This window comes from Eptesicus fuscus, chromosome 13, assembly GCF_027574615.1.
Source record: "Eptesicus fuscus isolate TK198812 chromosome 13, DD_ASM_mEF_20220401, whole genome shotgun sequence".
NCBI lineage: Eukaryota > Metazoa > Chordata > Mammalia > Chiroptera > Vespertilionidae > Eptesicus > Eptesicus fuscus.
Genome location: NC_072485.1, coordinates 45,072,956 through 45,094,633, shown reverse-complemented (window position 1 = coordinate 45,094,633; position 21,678 = coordinate 45,072,956). Strand labels below are relative to the sequence as shown.

Genomic DNA, 21,678 nt, shown 5'->3' with positions numbered 1-21,678 from the left:
ATATTTTAATAACAATCTTAGTTTACCCTGTAAATACTAATGGAAAGGATTATTTGTATCCCTGAGAAAGCCCTGAGCATTCCTGGTGTTAGGCTGGATTTAGATATAGGGCAGCTGCTGTTAGCCATGTCTCTGTTATCTGGGTCCTGATCTGAGCTAGGCCAAGTCTTTGTCTGTTACCTGGGTCCCAATCCGGGCTGGGTGTGGGAAGTGCGAAGCAGCCATGGGGTAGGAGACCTCCCTCAGAAGGGGTGAGGGTTCAGGTCCCTGCAAAGTTGGGGGGGTGAGGGTCTGTGCCCCACCTCTGTTGACCCCCAAGTTTTCTCCTGATGGCCCTTCTGCGACTGTGCCTGTCTTAGGTTGTTCCTCCCTTGAGGAATCTTACCTGTCTTTGACTAACCAGCCATCCTCTGGGGCCAAGCAGGGTGATTCGAGGTTTAGTTATGTCTCCTTGGTAGTCTATGCCCCTATGGCCTCCATGCCCAGCACCTGCCTTGGGATTCCCCTCGCCTGCTGGCGGGGCCCCAGAACTGATCACATTTCTTGGAGACCCAGGTTTCTTCTCTAGAGAGGGCCGAGCTCACACCATTAGGAAAGAGACAGATCCATGGTACCAGCCACTATGAGGCTTTAACCTCAGTATGAATAGAGAGCTCAGGCAACAGCTGCGGGCAATTACATTGTGAGAAGAGGGTCCCTCTTGGTAAAAAGGGTAAGAAGGGCCAATATAGAATGCTCAGGTGCCTTCCCAGAGGGCCCTCCATATAGTGGAAGGGATTAAATCCTTTTATGTCCTTTTAAATTGCTGCCAAACATTCAAAAAATTAGTTTGTAAATCTGTTTGGGATAAATGTATAATATGCTGTTGTAAAATATTAAAAAATTATAATGACATTGTAGAATAATATTATGTAAGGATATACTTTGTTCTAGGTATGGCAATTTAATTTTAAATTGGCTGTTAATTTTTTTTTTTTTTATAGACAAGGTCTTAGTAACTTTCTTAGAATACTTAATTAAATTGCTTATAAAGACATTGGCTTTTCTTTAAGCTGAAACCCTTGATTATAATTTAATAAGCTAATATATTTAAGTAATTAAAGTAGGTATCTTTATTTAAAAAGTAAAGAAACTTATTTAGTAAAACTTATAGGTTTAATACTTTATTGGTCTGATCTAAAAGTATGGCTATATTTAAGAAATACATTGTTTTTGCCCTTCTTATAGGCAAAAATCTTTATAATATTTAATATATATGTATAAGTAAAATATATTAATTTATATTTGATAAAGCTTTCTATGTGATTTTAAGTATTAATCGGTTTAATTTAAAAAAATTTCTTTTAAGAGAGAATAGATTTTTGAATATTTTGGGGCCCAATTAAATGTTCAAAAGTCACTCAGTCTTGAAATAATTTGGAAAGATTAAATATATATATGCATATATTTATATATATGCTTTAAAAATTATATACCTAAATTATATTAAAGAATATCAATTATATTTAAACTGTATTATATAATTAATCCTCTTTTTAAAATCAGACCAATAACTAATATATTTTAAATTCTTAATTATTAGAGAAAATATAGCATTTTATTTTCTTAAAAATATATTTTTATATATTAGGTAATATAATTACTATATTTATAATTTCTCCTAATTTAATCTGTACTTTGAACTTTTAAAGCTTGTAAATCAAATATTTTTAGTAGTTCTTAGATTGATGACACTTATATTTCTAAGAGAAATATAAGACATAATCAATTAATGGCTTTAATTCTATCCTCTAGATTTTTCTTATGAGGTAAATTTAAATTTTACTTTTTATTTGCTAGTAACTCTGCTGGGGGAAGTGCATCTACCCCTTCCTCTATTAACAAAGGGTGTAGTTACTTATCTGGGCTACTTAGATCTTTACAATTAATATATTATTTATATTTTCATAATTTCTGAGATTCAAATCCAATTCTAATTATTTTAAAGCATTTATTTTGAATATATTCTATGACAGAGATAAATTTACTTATATTCTTGAAGGCTTTAAAAGTCAACCTTTTAACACACTTTATTAGTATTTTAAAAACAGCTCTTTATTATGGAAATGCGAATCTTGTTGCTGGAATTAGCTTGAATTTCTTTTAAGAAGACTTTTTCGCCGTTTCTCTTAGGAAAAATAACCAGTTCTGGGTTTCTAATTTTCTATAGCTTTTGCAGAGAGATTCCAGCTGAAGACTATCTAAATGTCTGAAATCAGACTATGCGCGCATTCTGTCTTACAGCTAAGTTCTCTCCCCACTAGCATAGAAATTCCAGATACATTTCTAAATTTTTAAGGCTTTTTCATGGCGAGAAAGGAAACTTTAAATTTGTATACTGGGAGAGTGGGCATCCATATTGGATCGTCACGTGTCTCTTCCTTCCCCCATATCCTGCTTATTTCAGGGGAAATATTAGTAATGGATCTGGCCAAATTTCTGCTTATGCTTAAAAGAAAGACAGATCTCAAATTTTTTCTTTCTTTTATGCTTTCTGAAGTAATAACTTATACCTAATTTAGCCAAGATTCGCATTTCCCTGTAAGTTCTTTTATAATTCTTAAATGTAACTTTAAGTAATCTTATTGTAAGTAATCTTATTGCGGGAGAGCAGATAGCCCTGCCCTCTCCTGCCACTCCTGGTGTAATCCTTTTATAGTTAAACTGCTTCTACCTGGTAAAAGGCTAAACATTCCTTCAGGAGGAGGTCTATATACCCCTGTAGGGATGGCTTGTGGTCCCAATTCTGGAGTTAATATATATCGCTTTATGGATCCAAGGTCCATGCCGGCACTTCCAGGGGTTGCTCGGAATAACTCCTGTATCTGTTTTGCTCCTGGGGCAGACTGGATGATGCGCAGCCAGCTGGCCTTGAGGCGGTACAGGGGCAGGAGGGTAAACAGATAGTGCCTCCATTATTTGCTGGGGCTGAGCTGGCCACTTCCAGGAGTTTCCCGACAGCTGCTGAGGCAAGGGATTTCCCTGGATATCTGTCTTAGATTTACACTCATTTGCCCAATGTTTTCCTCATTTACATTTAGGGCACAGTCCAGGTTGTTTGGGACCTCTGCCATTTCCTTTATTAACCCCTTTATTAGAGGGGCACTATTTTGCCATGTGTCCTGTTCCTCCACAAGTGAAACACTTGTGTGTTTGACTTTTCCCTGTGCTGAACTGTTGCTGAAGAATTCCTTCAATGGTGATTCCCTTTAATGCGGCTGCAATAGCGACTCCTTGTATATATGAGGGACTAATATCTGTACAAATGCGGATATAATCTGAGAGAGTCCCCTTTCTTTGATAGGACCGCAATGCAGCTTGACAGGCAGCGTTAGCATTTTCATACGCCAACTGATTGACTATTAACATGCCAGCCTCTCCATCCACCACTACTCGGCCAACAGCCTGTAATAGCCGAGAGACAAAATCCTGATACTTTTCATCTGGCCCTTGAATAATCTTTGAGAGCTCCTCTGTTTTTTGACCAGAGGTGGGAAGCTTTTTCCAGGCTCTGATCCCAGTTCTATTAATTTGCCCATAAGCTTCCTGGGGGTATTGAATTTGATTATGGGTATCAGCATAGGCTCCTTCTTCTACTAGCATTTTATAAGAAATATTAATCTGGGCTGCTCGATTACGAGCAGCTTGCTCTTTAGCCTTTTCATCATATTCTGATTTCCACAAGAGATAATCCCCTCCTGATAAACAACCCTTGGCAATAGCTCTCCAATCATTAGGTGGGAGAGCCTCTGAGGCTATAGTTTCCAAGATAGTTAAAGTATAAGGAGAAGTAGGCCCATACTGAGCACAGGCTGTTTTTAACTCCTTCAGGGTTTTAAAAGGAAGTGGGTCATAAGTACGCTCACGCTGTCCCGTGTTAGGGTTCACCCGTTCCATAACGGGGAAGGCGTGAATGCCTAAGTCCTCACCAGCCTTTCGTGCCTCCTGCAAAGTCATCTGGAGAGGGGAGAGTGGAACTGGTGCTGCACAGGGCAGCAGAGAGCAGCGGGAACGGCCCCCGCGGCTTCTCTTTTCCTTGCCAAGACGCTTTAATCCTTCTAAAAATTGTTCTAACTCATCTTTCATATCACTACCCTCTTCAGTTCTAGCAGAAAAATAATCTTCCTTATCTTTTGCCTGAACAACACCTGTATCATCATCATGACAAAGAGCAGTAGCTTCCTCAAGATCCTCCTCATCTTGAGGATTTAATTTGTCTTTAAAATTTACATTACTCTTTTTTAATATGCTGTCTTTTTCAGACCCCTTTTTTGTGCCAGTACACTGCTTCTCCTTTTTTCCTGGCTTAAGAGATGGTTGATTATGTTCATGCCTGGGATCTAAACAATCCCGTATCAAATTCCATAAGGAAAATGCATCTTGAATGAATTTTAAAAATTTTTTACTTGCTTGTCATTAACTTTAGTTCCTTTACTATTGAGCATAGACTTTAACATTTGCCCATAAAGGGCATTTTCTCTAGATTCTAACTGTCCCATGCTTTACTCCCGACTATCAAAAAAATGCTCCTCCCTTACCTTATCGAGTGCACTCTTTATCCGGAGGAGATCCTCACCTTCTGCTTCCCAAGTCCTCAGGTCCCTGGTAGGGCGCCAATTTGTCAGGTCCAGCCTGATGATTGATCCGGGCTGAGGTAGAGAGGTGGGATTTGAGAAGAGAAAGAAAGACAGGACAGTGGGATTCAGGAGGTCCACAGCTCTAAAGAAGCTCTGGCAACTTTTATTAGTAATACAGTGCTTTTTATACATAAGACACTAAGCAGGGAATCACTCACAAGGAAAATATTCTTTGTTTCTCTAAAATCACTACTGGAGGGATAAGTTGAAGGACAGGTTTCTTGTTATAATAAATCTCACTAGCTGGATACATATTTCTTGGTAAGCCATGAAAGTAGCTCTTATCCTACTGATAGCAGTCATATAAACAAACCCTGGGAAAGCTCTGTAGGCAGGGGCTGCTCTCGTTATACTGATTAGTTGCCATCCAAACAGGCCTGGGAAATCTGTGGGGGTAGGTGCCAGCCTTGCTAGCCCCTACAGGTGCAAGGACCGTGTCAGCTTACAGCCCGTTCCCCACAATGCACCTTTGGAGATGGAGGTCCCAGGGTCTAAGGGTCTGCAGGTGGGGCAGCAGGATTTTGACTGGAGTGGTTGCTGGGTCGCAGGGCAGTTCCAAGGCCTGTCTGGTTGGTGGTGTTGATGAGTTCCTAAAAAGGCTGTTCTCCCCTTCAAGATGGCATGGGCTCCATGCTGGAGTCCCACAGTCTGGGGAGTGCCCGCAGTGGTGGTAGTCTCTCCTTGTCCAAGGGAGCCTGTCTGCCAGCCCCTGCTGCTCCTGCGAGATTTAACTGTCCCTTAGCCACTCACACACACACCACACACACTCTCCTTTCATCCCCTCACGCACTCACTTCCTCTCCCTCACCTCTGTCCTGCCAGCCGCCATCTTCTGCCTGCTAAGAGTTTTTATGAAAAATGGGTATTAGATTTGTCAAATGTTTTTTCTGCATCTATTGACATGATCATATGATTTTTTGTCTTTCAATTTGTTCATGTGATGTATCACATTTATTGATTTGTGAATATTGTACCAGCATTGCAGCCTTGGAATAAATCCCACTTGGTCATGGTGTATGATCTTTTTGATATATTGCTGGATTTGATTTTCTAGAATTTTGCTGAGGATTTTAGTGTCTATGTTCATCAGAGATATTGGCCTGTAGTTCTCTTTATTTGTCATGTCTCTATCTGTTTTTGGGATGGGGATAATGCTGGTACCATGAAAAGAGCTTGGAAGTGTCCCTTCATCTTTGATTTTTTGGAATAGTTTGAGCAGGATAGGTGTTAGTTCTTCCTTGAATGTTTCATAAAACTCCCCTGTAAAGCCATCAGGTTCAAGGTTTTTGTTTGCTGGAAGTTTTTTTAATTACTGCTTCTCAGTTGTTATTGGCCTATTCAGATTTTCTGATTCAGTTTTGAGACGTTGTATTTTTCTAGGAATTTGTCCATTTCATCCATATTGTCCACCTTATTGGAATATAGTTGTTAATAGTATTTTCTTACAATCCTTTGTATTTCTGTGGTGTCAGTGTTTACTTCTTTGCTTTCATTTCTGATTTTATTCATTTGGGTCTCTCTTTCTTTCTGGATGAATCTGGCTAATGGTTCATCAATCTTGTTTATCTTTTCAAAGAACCAGCTCCTGGTTTCATTAAATTTTGTATTATTATTTTAGTCTCTATGTCATTTATTTCTGCTGTAATATTTAATATTTCCTCCCTTACTTACTCTGGACTTTTTCTTGTTGTTCTCTTTCTAATTCTTTAAGTTGTAGGGTTGAACAGTTTATTATTAGTTTTTCTTATTTTTTTGAGGTAGGCCTGTAGTGTTATGAATTTCCCTCTCAGTACTGCTTTTGCTGTGTCCCAGAGTTTTGGGGTTGCTGTGTGTTCATTTTAATTTTTTTTCAGGTAATTATTTTTCTTTCTAGATCTCATTGGTAACCTATTCATTGTTGAATAACATGCTATTTAACCTCCATGTGTTTAAATGTTTTTGAGTGTTTATACTGTAGTTGATTTCTATTTTCATTTCTTGTGATCTGAGAAGATGGTTCATATTATTTCAATCTTCTTGAACTTGTAGAGAGTTGTTTTCTGTTCTAATATGTGGTCTGTCTTTGTGAATGATCCATATGCACTTGAAAAGAATGTATATTTTGCAGCTTTGTGGTGAAATGTTCTTTTGAACCATCTAATGCAGTGTGTCATTGAGTGTCATTGTTTCCTTGCTAAATTTTTGTCTGAAAGATCTATCCAGTGAAGTCAGTGAGGTGTTAACATCCCATACTATGACCATACTGCTGTCTCTCTCTCTTTTAAAGTACTCTAGAAATATATATATATATATATATATATATATATATATATATATTCTCCTATACTGGGTGCATATATATTTACCAGGGGTATATCCTCTTTCTAGATTGACCACTTTAGTATTATGTAGTGACCTTTGTTGTCTGTCATGATGGCCTTCGTTTTGAAGTACATTTTGTCAGATGTAAGTATTGCTACACCAGCATTTTTGTTTTCATTTGCATGGATATTTTTTTGCATCCCTTCACTCTCCTCCTGTGTTAATCTTTTGTTCTGAGGTGGGTCTATTGTAGATAGCATATAGTTGGGTCATGTTTTTGTATCCATTCATATACCCTATGTCTTTTGATTGGAGCATTTAATTCATTTACACTTAATGTTATTATTGATAGGTACTTATTTATTGCCATTTTAATTCTGTATGCCTATGTTTCTCTATTTCCTCTTCTCATTACAGCAGTCCCTTTAGCATTTCTTGTAATGCTGGTTTGGTGTTGATAAACTCCTTTGGTCTTTTTTTCATCTGAGAAGCTCTTTATTTCACCACCTATTTTTAATTATAGTCTAACTGGATATAATAATCTTGGTTTCAGATCCTTGCTTTCCATTATCTTGAGTACTTCATGCCATTACCTTCTGGCCTATAGAGATTCTGATAGAGAAATCAGTTGATAGCCTTATGGGAGCTCCTTTGTAGTAACAATTTGCTTTTCTCTTGCTGCCTTTAAGATTTACACTTTGTCTTTATTTTTGGCACTGTAAGTATGTGTTTGTACATGGGCTTAAGTTCTTCTTCCTTGCAATTCTCTGTTCCTCCTGAACTTGTATGACTTTTAACTTCACCAGGTTAGGGGAGTTTTCTGCCATTATTTCTTCAAACACATTATCCCATTGCTCACTTTCTTCCCCTTCTGGCAAACCTGTTATGCAAATATTGTTATGTTTTATGTTTTCCCACAGCTCCCTTATGCTGTTCTCCTATTTTTTGTTTTTTTCTTTTTGGTTCTCTGATTGCATGATTTTTTTCTACCCTGTATTCTAATTAGTAATGCGATTCTCAGCTTCTCCTAATCTGCTGTATATTCCTTCCATTGTGTTCTTTATTAGTGCTATGTCCATCTTCATAGTTACTATATCATTTCTTAATCTGTTGAGTGTCTTTGCTATCATTATACTGAACTCTATGTTTGATAAATTTATTTTTTAAAATTTTCATAAGTTTGTTATCTCTATTTCATTTAGCTCTTCTTTTGGAGAATTCTCTTATTCTTTCATTTGGGTGTTGTTGTTTTTGTCTCCCTCTCTTGGCTGCTTATTTGGGTTTGTGCCTATGTATAGGTAGATGTGCCATGCCTCCCAATTTCTAGTGCAGGACAGTGTCAAATGCTGTTTCTGACTAATTAAAATAGTCAAAGACTCAAAGCCTCCAGAGACCCACCTCTGCCTGCAGAGTGATTGGATTCAGTCTTGAGTAGTTTAAGACAATTGTCCACAGGTGGGCCAGAGGTTTTTCAACAAGGCAGGGAATTGCTTCTGCCTGGAGGCTAATTGTTATTATCAGTCTCTTAATGGGCCTCAGGAACTCCACAGGGTGGGGCAAGGGGTTTTCCAATAGGGTGAGGTAACTGTCTTCCTCCAAGGCAAAAACTGTCTGGATAGTAAAGATCTGCCTGAGAAAGATGACCTCCACAGTGTGAGGAAATGACTCAGCTCAGGAAACCAGTGTGTCTTTCCTCAAAGCTGTAACTCCAGAGTCCTAAACCCTAGCTTCTCCTCACACAACTCCTCTGTACTCCCTCTGCCAGAGCCTAAGGATGCACACAAAAGTTTTGTGTTAGCACTTTAAAAAGGTGCCTGCATTTCTAGTCATCTCACCCTGACAGACAGCAACCATGCTACTTTACACAGCCAGATGTTATGTGGGCAACTTTCTCAGTTCTGGTGCTCTCTGCTGGGGTTTCCAGCTTGTGTATTAGACCCCAGAGTTTTCAGTCGCACCCCCTACAGTTGAGATATCTCTCTGAAACTTCAGTTGCTGTCTGTGGAGAGCCCAACCATCCATCTCATGTCTGTACCCTTCCTACTGGTCTCTATGTGGTCTCCACTTTCTGGTCTTGGTTATCATGATTCTCTCCATAAGAGTCTTAATTTGATAATCCAAGATAGTGTGTGTGTGTGTGTGTTTATTTGGTTGGTTTTTGTTTTTGTGTTTGTGTTTGTCTTTTATATGTAATCCATTTTGGTACTGGGAGCATTTCTGTATAGCATCCACTTGCTCCACTGCCATTTTTAATCTCTAATTGTGTCTTCTTATATTAGAATATCTAGTGACTCTGTGCTTTTTGCTTGATGGATTCTGTCTATTTAGATTTAGAGAAATTATTAATATGTGAGAACTGAGTATTGCATTCTTATTCATTGCTTTCTAGTTTTTTTTCTTTTTCTTTCTGCCTACCTTGGTAAATTGGTAATTTTTTGCATTTATTTTACTTTATTTTTATTGTTGGCATTATTACTGATGTCCTCCATCTCTCCCACACACACACACTTTGCCAACCTCCACCCAGCCCCTTCCCCCTCATCTCTCTAGCCACCATTCCACTGTTGTCTGTGTTCATGGGCTATGTATATATGTTCTTTCACTAATCTCCTTACCTTCTTTCATCCAATACCCCCACCATAGTGTGATAGTGTATTAAAAGCCTGGGGTGTGGTAGGGGCTGAGTAGATGGAGGCAAAGGGGTAAAATGGGGAACATATTTAATAATATCAACAATTTTAAAAGACAGGAGAGTTGCCCTAGCTGGTTTGGCTCAGTGGACAGAGTGTCATCCTGCAGACTGAAAGGCCCCAGGTTCGATTCCAGTCAAGGGCACATGCCCAGGTTGTAGGCTCGATCCCCAGTGGAGGGTCTGCAGGAGGCAGCCGATCAATGATTTTCATTGCTGTTTCTAACTCTCTCTCCCTTCCTCTCTGAAATCACTAAAAATATTTTTTTAAAAATAAAAGACGGGAGAGTACATAACTATCATTAAATGGTATAAGAAGTGACAGAGACAGGTAGGAAACATTTCAACACATGTTTGATAGAAACAACTTGAAAAATAATAACTTGTGTTATCCCTCTTGTCTTTAAAATAAATATCAAGCTACCAAAGTATGTACATTTTCAAATGGCAACCTTCGCACAATGCTCTCCATACAATTGACTTTGTGGAATACAAAGTGCCAAAATCCAGACTATCAAGTTGCAACTCGCCTGACAACTAAATCGCTGTACATGTTGAGAGCACCCACAAAGATATCTTGTACACACACAAACACACAAACACACACACACACACACACACACACACACACACACACACACTGAAAAAATTTAAACAATAATACATTTGTTGGAACAATGAAAGAAATGGAGGAGAAAGCCTCAAAAACTTGTATGTTAGTACTCTCAACATTTTGGACATGTGGATGACACCTGCAAGGACTAACTGTCTTTTCTGTCCACAGCCATGAACCCATCAAAGTCCCCCCCTGACGAGCCCCTTCTCAAAGGAAAAAGAAGGCAAGATCTCCAAGAGATGCTGAGAGAAGTAGGACTGGAAATTGAGTACTGGTTGCCAAAGCTGCAGAAACTTCTTGGTGTGAGCTGTGCCCAGGCCTTACAACACATAGAAGGAAGAGAACTCCAGAAGCTCAAATCCCAGGCAAAACATTCCTGGGAGAAAAGGGCCCTGGAGAAGCTACTCAAGCTGTCACACTCACCTAGACTTTCAGAGTTACAAGAGTCTCAGGGGAAAATGATAAAGGAAAAGAAGAGAAGAGGAAAGCAAATGCTGAAGGAGCGAAGATATTTCAAATCAGAAGAGAGGCGACGACAACAAGAGGCAGTGAGGGGGGGAAAGACAGACCTGAGGAGGGCAATGGAACTTTCCAATGAGTATTGGCCACCCCCTGAAAAATCCCTACAAGAAGTCATGGGATACATGGAGGAAAAACGCAACCTCAATGAGAGGACGCTGTCTCACAGGCAAAACCTCCCAGATAGAGATCTGGTGAGATGGGCATCTGGAGGGCTGGCCCTGCAGGGAATTTACAAAACCAGCTCCCACAGCAGTCTTCTGGAGATGAAAGAAGAGCTACTCAGTGTCCCCAAGGAGTTCTTACTCTTTGGCCCTGATCATAGCACACGAATGGGAACCTGGGAATTTACATCTTCTCAAGAAGAATCCATGTTCACCCAGATGACAGAGAAGCTGGGGTTCAGTGTAACTGCATCAGCCAAGGGCGGAGGTTGGGGACTTTGCTTGGAAGCTGATATGGACCACAGTAAACATTCGGAATCCAAGGAAACCCGACAATCACGTTCTGAGCACTCCTATTTCTGCTCTACCAAGTTCAGCTATGTCCCACTTGCCTCCTGCCACTTCCCCATGGATCAGCTCCAGTTCTCCAAGGCTGCTCTCAAGGAACTGAAATGCATTGAAGACCTTCTGGGTCAGCCTGCAGACACAGACACACTCCCCTTGCTGAGGCATAGGGTTGAAGCTTTCTTCCACAGGTTTGGCTCTCATGCCAACCAGGGCCCTCTGCACCTGGGAGGAATCTACTGGTGGAAAGTCACTTCAGATGGTTTCCAAAGTGAGCAGCTGGAACAAGTAAAGGAGCAGTCAGCAGAGGCCCTGAACAATTTCATAAGTAAAAGCTATAGTGGCCTTGGAGTGAAAGTTGCTGCAGTTATGGATGTGTCAGACTCTGGTTCAGAAATGGCCGACCCAAGCACAACCTCACAAAATCTTCAAACCAAACTCCAATTATCTGTGGTTCACACAGGTGGCCCACCAGAAGCAAATGGCTTTCTCCAGTGGAAAGCTGGCCTAGTTGCCTGTAATCAAACCTGGAGTGTCATCGACCGGGGACTTCAGCTGGTGCCCATTTGGGACATCATCCTTGACAATCACAGAAGTGATTTTAATGAACCATTTCAATTAGCAAGCTTACTGAAAAACACCTACACTTCTCTGACTAGCATCACTTCCCAGATACAGGATGGAGAAGACTCATTAAGTGTTGAAAAGGAGGCTAGGGTTTTCCTAGAGGATGTGAAATCTTGGAAGGTATTTGATCCTAAAGGCCAGCTTAAAAAACTGATCAATTTCATGCAAATGTTGATTCAAAAAATAAAAAGTTATGACACTTGGATTAACGTATGCCTCACAGATTGGGGTCTGCAGAATTTTCTGATAAAAACTGTTAACTTTTGCAAAACGTCTTCCATCAGTGCAACTAAGTTTATTAAATCTCAGTTGCGGAGCCTTTTGGATCCTCACATCTACAGAGTGAATAACTTTCCTCAGGCTCATTTCATCATGAAGTGGGTCTCCCAGTCAGAGTCAGAGCAGGAGCCTATGAACATCACCCAATTATCTGAACTAATTGAAATCTTAAAGGAAACCAAGAATGACCTCATGGAAGTGAAGGCGAAATCAGGGCCTGCCGAAAAAGTAGAGGAAGCTCAGAGAAAGGCCACTTATGAGGTCAGTTTGTCTCTTGGCTGCTTCTTGAACTACCTCCAAGTAACAGAGCAGCCAGACACACAACTCTTTCTACTTTCTATTGCAGCTGGTGCAGGATATCATGTGGTAAACAATAAGTTTCAGTATCCTCTTGGGGTTCATGAGTTAGACTTCCTACTGGATAAAATGCAAACTGCCCAAGATAAATACCAGGAACTCAAAAACATTTGCACCTACAGAGCTCAGGCATTCCTGGTGCTCACATGTCTGACAGCTACCAGTGGACTCACAGACGTTTCCCCGGAGGAGAAAATACAACGCTTGGTATTAATAAGGCATCACCTGGGTCAATATTTATCAAAGGAAGTTGCACATGTCCTCTCCAAATCTGGAGCAGATCATGATTGGGAAAACCTAGAGAAAGACTTGAGATTGCTAATTGATGGTAATTGTGAAGCCACCATCTCTTCATTGCAAATGGATGAGATAGGAAAAAACTTACAAAGTATTTTCAATGAAAAGAAACAATCCCATGATCCATGTGATAATAGAAATAGCAAATGGGAAGGCATAGAACATACAGCTTTCCTAAACTTACTTCAGTGTCTAGGCCTAGAACATTACTACCCAAAAATGATGAGCAGAGCTAACTTCCATCTGGTCAATAAGACTTCTGTATACAACACACAACCAAGCTCTGAAAGGGAGCTTCCTTTCTATTTCATGCAGAAGCTATTGATGTTGGATTATGGATTGAGATATCTGGTCTTCAGAGATGGTGAAAACATACAGAATCATGTCTATCAAAGTACCTCTAAATGGGAAAATGAGACTTTTGATCCATATGAAAACTTGTTTGAAGACAGGGATACTCCCAATAATCCTTCACCCTCTAATCCTAGGCCCCATATTCACCCTATGGATATTCAGATGGCAATTCTTCACTGTGCAGATGATTTGGCCAGACAGTATATTTTGTCCAAACTTTCCATTTGCCAGTTTGCACTCCCTCTTCTCATACCTAATCCCTGCAATTCTCAAATTGAATTCTCTCTCTGGTCTCTCAATCAAATTAGAAGGAGCTGGCAGGAAGCAAGGAAATCACCAAGAGAGGAAAAGATCAATTACAAGAATAAGCAGATGTGTAGAGTCTCTACCCCCATTGTGTCCTTTATAAGAGTTGGAAATGGCTTCTCTGCTTCCAAATCTCAGATCATGAACTGTCTTCTCAGTAAACGTAAACATGATGTCTTTTTCCACCGGCATTGCAGAGGGAGCACCAAAGACTGTCTCTTGATGGGGGGAGTGGTGGAAATCTGCTGGTTCTGCCCTGGGGGGGAAGACGAGGACAGATTTGACAACTGTGTGACATTCACCAATCTCCATGGAGATGCCAAAGAACATAAGAAGCAACTCACCTTCTTGCAGGAGGTATCTTCTCTCATTGTCGTCCTCATGTCAACTTCTGATGACAATATAGAAAATCGAAAAATTATTCATGATCTGAGTCAGTCACCAAGACCTTTGATTTGTTTACTTGATAACAAAGAACAAACTGTGGCCCATAATTCTAATATAAAAGTGATAATTGGAATCAAGAACAGAAATGAAGCAGAGTTAACAGAAGAGCTTGTTACTACAATCAGACACTTGATGGAGCTCTCAAATACAGCTTTCAGCTTAGAAGACCTTGCCCCAATGGCTCGCAAACAAGGATTTCTTATTGATGAAGACCAGAGAGAATGCAAGGAAGCCAGGGAAAAGGCAGAAGTCCTAATGACCCTACTGAAAGAAGTGAATATATCTCAGGTGAAGGAAAACTTATTGCCCCTTCAGGGACACCTATGGCACCTTTGGTGTAAAAAGGACAAAGAACTCTATCATCTAAGAGAAAAAGGGAATCGAAGCATTGAACAACACAAGAGTGAGATTGAGACAGAAAAGCAAAGAATACGAAGGGAACAATTGAGCAGAGCCTTTCCTCTCAATAAATTAATGCAGTCTGTTCTTGAATTTCTCCAAAATCATTCAGAAACTCAAACCACACACTACTTTTTGCAATGGCTGAGTGTGTTTTTGGACAACCTGACTGCAGGACACTTGGAAAAACTAAATGAAAAGAAAAACAATTTGTGGTCACGTATACAAACAGAAAAGCAAAAGGCACCAAAGAGCACTGACCTCCAACGCTGGCAAAGAGAGATAGACACTATCTCCACAGAGATTAATAACTCTATGTTTGGAATTGAGCAACTTCTCAGAGAAGTTGGCCAGATCTATGAAGCTCTAGAAGAAGCTTCCCACACAAAATCTATCCCTTATTGCTTCCTTCCCCAGATTGCTGCAGATCTGATGATATCTGGTGTTCCCATTGAGCTGATGGATGGGGATGCTTCATATGTGCCTCTAAAGTGGGTGGGAGCTGTTTTTGACAAGGTCTCTGAGAAACTTGGAAACAAACGGCTGTTTGTTCTCTCTATCCTTGGCCTACAGAGCTCAGGGAAGTCCACCCTGCTGAATGCACTTTTTGGGCTGCAGTTCACTGTCAGTGCTGGGAGGTGTACCCGGGGGGCCTACATGCAGCTCCTGAAGGTTGAGGACACTTTCACAGAGGAACTGGGCTTTGACTTTGTGCTTGTTGTGGACTCAGAAGGCCTTCGGGCCCCAGAACTCAGCAGTAAATCCAAAAATCGTGACAATGAGTTGGCAACCTTTGTCATTGGACTTGGAAACTTAACTCTGATCAATATTTTTGGAGAAAACCCATCAGAAATGCAAGATATTCTACAAATAGTGGTTCAAGCATTTATGCGGATGAAACAAGTAAAAATCTCCCCAAGTTGCCTTTTTGTCCATCAGAATGTGGGGGAAGTCACAGCTAAAGATCAAACAATGGAAGGAAGGAGGCGGTTAGAGCAGAGACTAGATGAAATGGCCACAACAGCAGCTGAGCAAGAACAGTGCTCAGATGTAACCCGCTTTGGTGATATCATTAAATTTGATGTCAATACTCATGTCTACTACTTTGCTCACCTTTGGGATGGCAATCCCCCAATGGCACCTCCCAATCCTCGCTACAGCCACAATATCCAGGATCTGAAAAGCAGAATTCTTAGGGCTGCCAAACAAGATTCTAAGGGATGCATCATGAAGATATCAGATGTGAAATTGCGAGTTCAAGATTTGTGGAGAGCCTTAGTGAATGAGAACTTTATTTTCAGTTTCAGGAACACCCATGAGGTCATGGCCATGAGCAAATTGGAAACCAAGTATAATTTCTGGGCCTGGGAACTGAGGAGTCATGTGCTAGCTTTGCAGAACCAGCTGATCAACCAGATTAAGAATGGGAAAATACAGAAACTCACAGCAAGCACACTTGAGGCTCCAGTTAAAGAAAAATATGAAGCCATCCAGCAAGAACTGGAAACATATTTTAAAGAAGATCCAGATAGTGAAGTAATTATTCAGTGGAAAGCAAGTTTTGAAAATAAACTAATAAACCTTAAAGAGTCACTTATTTTTGAGAGCAAAAATAAAGCCGAGGTACATATTAGTTATAAAAAACATCAAGAAATACTGGATAACAAAAAGTCAGGTTATGAAAAGGAATTATTGGAAAAAAGCAGAGAATTGGCTTTAACTGTAAAGGATAAAGAATTGAGTGAGGAAGAGTTACTTGTCAAATTCAATCAACTTTGGGGAAAATGGGTCTGTGATGTGTCCTCAACTGTCCCTCCAGGCAGAGAGCCTAACATCGATGTAGATTCTGAAGACACCCTTTTGGAATATTTTAAAAAGGAGACAGACATGGTGAATATACTGAAGAAAAAGTCTAGAAAGGAGTTTGAAATCAGTTATGAAAATCATGTCAAAATGACCAAGTGGTTGGGCTTATTAACAAGGAACTTAGAAGTACATGATAAAGAGTCCATAAAGAGGACTACTGACTACATTATTTCAAGATACACTAAAAATATTAAAAACCTTCATGGGCAACAATGTGATTATGATCCAAGTTATTTCCATGAAATCCTGAACATTATAGAAGAGGAGGTGAAATCTGCACCCACTAAAGAAAGATACACATTTACAAGTAAGTACAAAATTGACTTATCTTTGTGCTTATTCCAAAGAGCATCTGAGGATTTTAAGAAAATGCATAGGGCATTCAAAAGAGCAAATGATCCTGTAAATTATTTGGAAAGCAAGAAAGATGATTTCTTCATGAGTTTTAAGATCTCTTGTCAAGGAGCAACGTCAATCAAAACATTAGTTGATTTTTTATGGCACAAACTCACTCCTGCTGTCTCCAGCACGATTTGGGAAAAAATGGCCCCTAAAATTGCGGGGGACATGCGAGCTACCTGCCCAGCATTCAATGGAAACAGGGCTAACCTGGAGAAACACATTCTTATCTCTTTGGCAGAAAAAGAAAATTTTGATGATTACTGGAAGTACATTCATCATCCCGAATCATTTTTTAAGGATTACATTCAAAACCGTATTAAAATATATTGTTTAGACCAGAGAAGTAAAAAAATAAAAACTTTTTTAAAAACAAGTATAGGTGACATCAAGAATGCCATCCTCTCAGCTATTCATGAATCCACAGCAATAGCCAAAGATAAAAGCAGCACTGTGTCTGGGTGGTTGGATTTGTTCTGTGACCACTTGGGGAGTAACCTGAACTTTCCACGAAAAGACTTGGTAAGCATTGAACACCAGGAGATTAAAGATATTGAGTTTCTCAAAGGAGCCATGTGTGAAGCTTTGGATGATTTAATGATCATAGTAGAAAGGATTTGTTTGAATATGCCTGAAGAAGGAATGGTTTCTGACATTCAGAAAATGCTCTCTGAACATCTCTGTGGCTGCTGGAAACAGTGTCCCTTCTGTGGAGCAATCTGTACAAACACAATCCCTAACCATGACGGAGACCACAGTGTTCCTTTCCACCGTTCTGAAGCTGTCAATGGATGGCGATATCACAAAACAGAAGAGTTGGTCCTTGATTTCTGTACTACTTCAGTAGCAAGTGATAAATCATTTATATTGCATGATGACACAATCCGATTCCCATTTAAAATCTATCGACAGGCAGGAGGGGAATATGCCACATGGAGCATCACCCCAGACACATCCACCCAGCCATACTGGAAATGGTTTGTCTGTCACTTCAGATCAAACCTAGAAGAAAAATACCAGAAAAAATTTATAGGTAGAGGTGAAATCCCTCATGCATGGACCAACATCACAAAGGAAGATGTGCTTGATGACTTGAAAAAGCAATAATAATCAATGCCCACAAAAGAGTACCAGAATCTGAACAAGAGTCACAGTATTTGAACAATCCAAAAATACCTCCTCCTCACAATTATTTCTATTTTTTCAAATGAAATGGCTAAATATAAATCAATTAATATTTCAGAAGTTAAAGATTTCCTGTTAAAAGGTCTTCCTTTTTCTTTATCTCAATTCCTTCTGGTTGAAAAACAAATTGCTAAAATATATGAACAAACAATAAAAATCTAACAATATCTATTTAAAATTCCTACTTCATATTTTAAGCTATTATTCCGAATGCTTTTTATTTTTAAATATATAATACTAGAGGCCCAGTGAACAAAATTTGTGCATGGAGGAGGGATGTCTCTCAGCCCAGTCTGCACCCTCTCCAATCTGGGACCCTCCACTGGGATCGGGCCTAAACGGGCAGTTGGACATCCCTCTCACAATCCAGGACTCCTGGCTCCCAACTGCTCGCCTGCCTGCCTTCCTGATTTCCCCTAACCGCTTCTGCCTGCCAGTCTGATCACTCCCTAACCACTCCCCTGACAGCCTGATTGATGCCTAACTGCTCCCCTGCCAGCCTGTTTGCCCCCAACTTTCCTCCTCTGCCAGCCTGGTCACCCCTAACTGCCCTCCCCTGCTGGCTTGATCACCCCCAACTGCCCTCCCCTGCTGGCCATCTTGTGCCGGCCATCTTGTGTCCACATGGGGGCAAGATCTTTGACCACATGGGGGCAGCCATATTGTGTATTGGAGTGATGGTCAATCTGCATATTACTCTTTTATTAGATAGAATAGAGATCTGGTGCTGGGGTGGGGGCCAGCTGGTTTGCCCTGAAGGGTGTCTCAGATGAGGATGGGGGTCCCCTTGGGGCATGGGGCAGCCTGAGCAAGGGGCCTGTGGTGGTTTGCAGGCCAGCCATGCCCCCGGGCAACCCAAGTGGAGGCCCTGGTATCTGGAATTTATTTACCTTCTACAATTGAAACTTTGTAGCCTGGAGCAGAGCCAAGCCTCCTGCTTGTTCCGTGGCTGCCAGCCATTTCTGTTGGGGTTAATTCACCTTCTATAATTGAAACTTTGTAGCCTGGAGTGGAGGCCTGGACTTGGCCAGGGTGTGAGGAAAGCTCTGCTTTCTCCATTGCCGAGGACAACCCTGGCCTGCTCTTTCCAGCTCTGTGGCTGTCGCCATTTCTGTTAAGATTTGTTTACCTTCAATAATTGAAACTTTGTAGCTTGAGTAGAGGCTTAGGCCAGGCAAGGGCAAACGGAAAGCTTGGCTTCCTCCGTTGCCTGGGAAACCTTGCTCTCTGTGTCTGTAGCCATCTTGGTTGGGTTTATTTGCATACTTGCTCTGATTGGCTGGTGGGCATGGCTGGTGGGCATGGCTTGGGTATAGCGAAGGTATGGTCAATTTGCATATTACTCTTTTATTAGGTAGGATTATATGCAATCCCAGAGAAAGTTGTTTTTGTGGAGAGAAATCAAAATCATTATAGACAGCTACAAATTTCTATAGATTAACTATATGAACATTCCAAATGCATATACAGTTCTTGGCTGGATACTAAAATTGCCTCTGAAATCTTCAGAAAAAGTTACTAACCCTTGAATGGAAAAATATTGATGGAAAGATGATTCCCAAACATAGTGCTATTTAGATATATTCTGTTCTGGGAAATAAAAGGAGACTCCAAGCTTGACCAGAGCCTATATCAACTCAGGAAATATAATTAAGCAAATATAGAAAATAAAAATTGAATTATTGTTTTTCTCATGTAAGTATCACCCTCATCTTCTCTGGCATGTTGGAAGTTCCCTGTGCTAAGCTGAAATAAAATTTAAAAAAAGGTCCATAAGAGCTTAGGTATTCAAAGCCTGGTATTTGTAAAAGCTTAAGAAGAAATGGCTTTTGGAACAAGGTTTATGAGCAGGTGAGAAGGGCCACTTTAATCATGGCTGTCAACAAGGGTCAGATATCATTATGCCATTAATAATTTTAATAACTATTCATTTAAGAATAAAATAGTAAAGAATATATAGTTTTTAGATTCTGATTATTTCAATAAGATATTCTTTTATATACTAAAATGTAAGGAAATGCTAATCTCCAAAATAGGCACCTTTGTGTCTTTTCACACTGTGTGAGTCATGGGATCCTGATCAGAATACAAATGAAAAACTCTGATGGTAACCAAGAATCTGAGAGGGGAAAGCAATCACCAATCTGCAAACCTACACCTTCTGAAACAATGACTTATGCTAGGTTCTCAAAGTTAATGACTTAAAGTAATCTTGATACAAAGAAAATGTCTTCATGTTGTACATAAGAGCATCCATGTCTTCCCTTTACAGGCACACTCTATCCCTCCATAGCCAGTGTAAACAGACAGTGGATAGCAATCAAAAACTTGCATCTTCAGAGCTGGGAGTTGGTGCTGATTCTGCTTTGAATCCCCAAAGAACTTCAAGCATACTCTCAGTTTGAGGTCAAATGACCCAGTCTCCAAAAGAAATCTTTGAACAGAAAAATTATAAAGGAAACAGGTATTCTAGAGCAGTATAGTTTCCCTTTTGTTCTCTGGAAAATAGTCTCAGTAAGAGTTGGAAGGACCTCTGTTATAGTAATATATGGAAATGTTTAAAAATGCTTTAAAATGTCTAAAAATGATAAAAAGGTTTTAAAATGTTTGAATTAACTTTCTTGAAACTTAAATTGTGATATTAAGGACACATTCCCTACTGCCCTGGTGCATGTGCACCCCATAGATAAGAATTTGAACTTACAATTACTGACTCAGAGTGACTTGCTAAGATAACCATATGTGTAATGTACTCTCTCTAAATAACCACAAACAGCCCCTCGCCTTGTTTAAGATTAACATGTGCACATTGATGTGATTCATTGATAGCCACCTAAACTTCTGCGGGTAGGAACAGGCTTTAAAAATGGATCCTGGCCAGCCAACAATGCTTGCCTGTCGAGACAACCACAAAGGCATGTCCCTTTGTCAGTTCTGCAAGCTACGCTGCTCCACGCTCCTCTCCCTGACAGACTACAAAAAAACAAAACGGCTAGTACCTCCCAATGGAGGCACAACCAAACTCTCAGGCAACCAAGCTCTCAGGTGAGGAACTCCAGCCGCCTGTATCCGGACCAGACCAGAACAGCTGCCAGGCCCCAGAGAACAGCAACATTGGGATCCAATTAAGCCTGTACTCACAGCATCAAAAACTTTTTTAAGTAATAAAGTGCTGTGTGATTTGCAACTACCTATGGTTCATGTGGTGTAATTCCTCCGGCAATTAATTAAATAATTTTGCTTATACTTAAAATTAAAATGAAAGCTTCTGGCCCTAGCCGGTTTGGCTCAGTGGATAGAGTGTCAACCTGCAGACTGAAGAGTCCCAGGTTCGTATCCGGCCAAGGGCACATGCCCAGGTGTGGACTCGATCCCCAATAGGGAGCATGCAGGAGGCACCTGATCAATCATTCTCTCTCATCATTGATATTTCTATCTCTCTATCCCTCTCTCTTCCTCTATGAAATCAATAAAGAAATATATTTTAAAAAATAAACTAAATTAAGTTAAAGCTTCTGGTCCTTTTGGTCCTAGGCCTCCCCTTAGTCTTGCTTGCATAGAGTAGCCCCTTTGCTAGCAACTACTTTAATGTCCCAACACCTGCACAGTTAAAATTTATCAAAAGGGACACCTTAGATAAACACCCCAGATCCTTTCCCAGGTTCCACTTGGCACAACCTCCTCATATGATCATATACAAATGGTGACAGAAACAAAACCCCTTGCATAACATGGTGCATGGCTCTCACAAGACTGCACCCCTTAAAATTGCAACGTTCAATTAACATTTGCTGAATTCTTTTGTTATTTGTTTAATGAATCTAGAATGGCCTTTAAGAGGTACCATGTGTC

General features: G+C 40.2%; 1 protein-coding gene across 1 annotated transcript in view; it reads left to right on the top strand.

The window, feature by feature from the left end:
* Positions 1-17,791, top strand: part of LOC103294710 (interferon-induced very large GTPase 1-like) — a 33,797-nt gene extending 16,006 nt beyond the window's left edge. The window contains exon 2 of the mRNA XM_054725201.1: positions 10,451-17,791. Within this exon, the coding sequence (XP_054581176.1) occupies positions 10,453-17,748 (7,296 nt within the window). The 5' untranslated portion in view covers positions 10,451-10,452 and the 3' untranslated portion in view covers positions 17,749-17,791. The remainder of the gene's footprint in view (positions 1-10,450) is intronic.
* Positions 17,792-21,678: the final 3,887 nt, after the last annotated feature.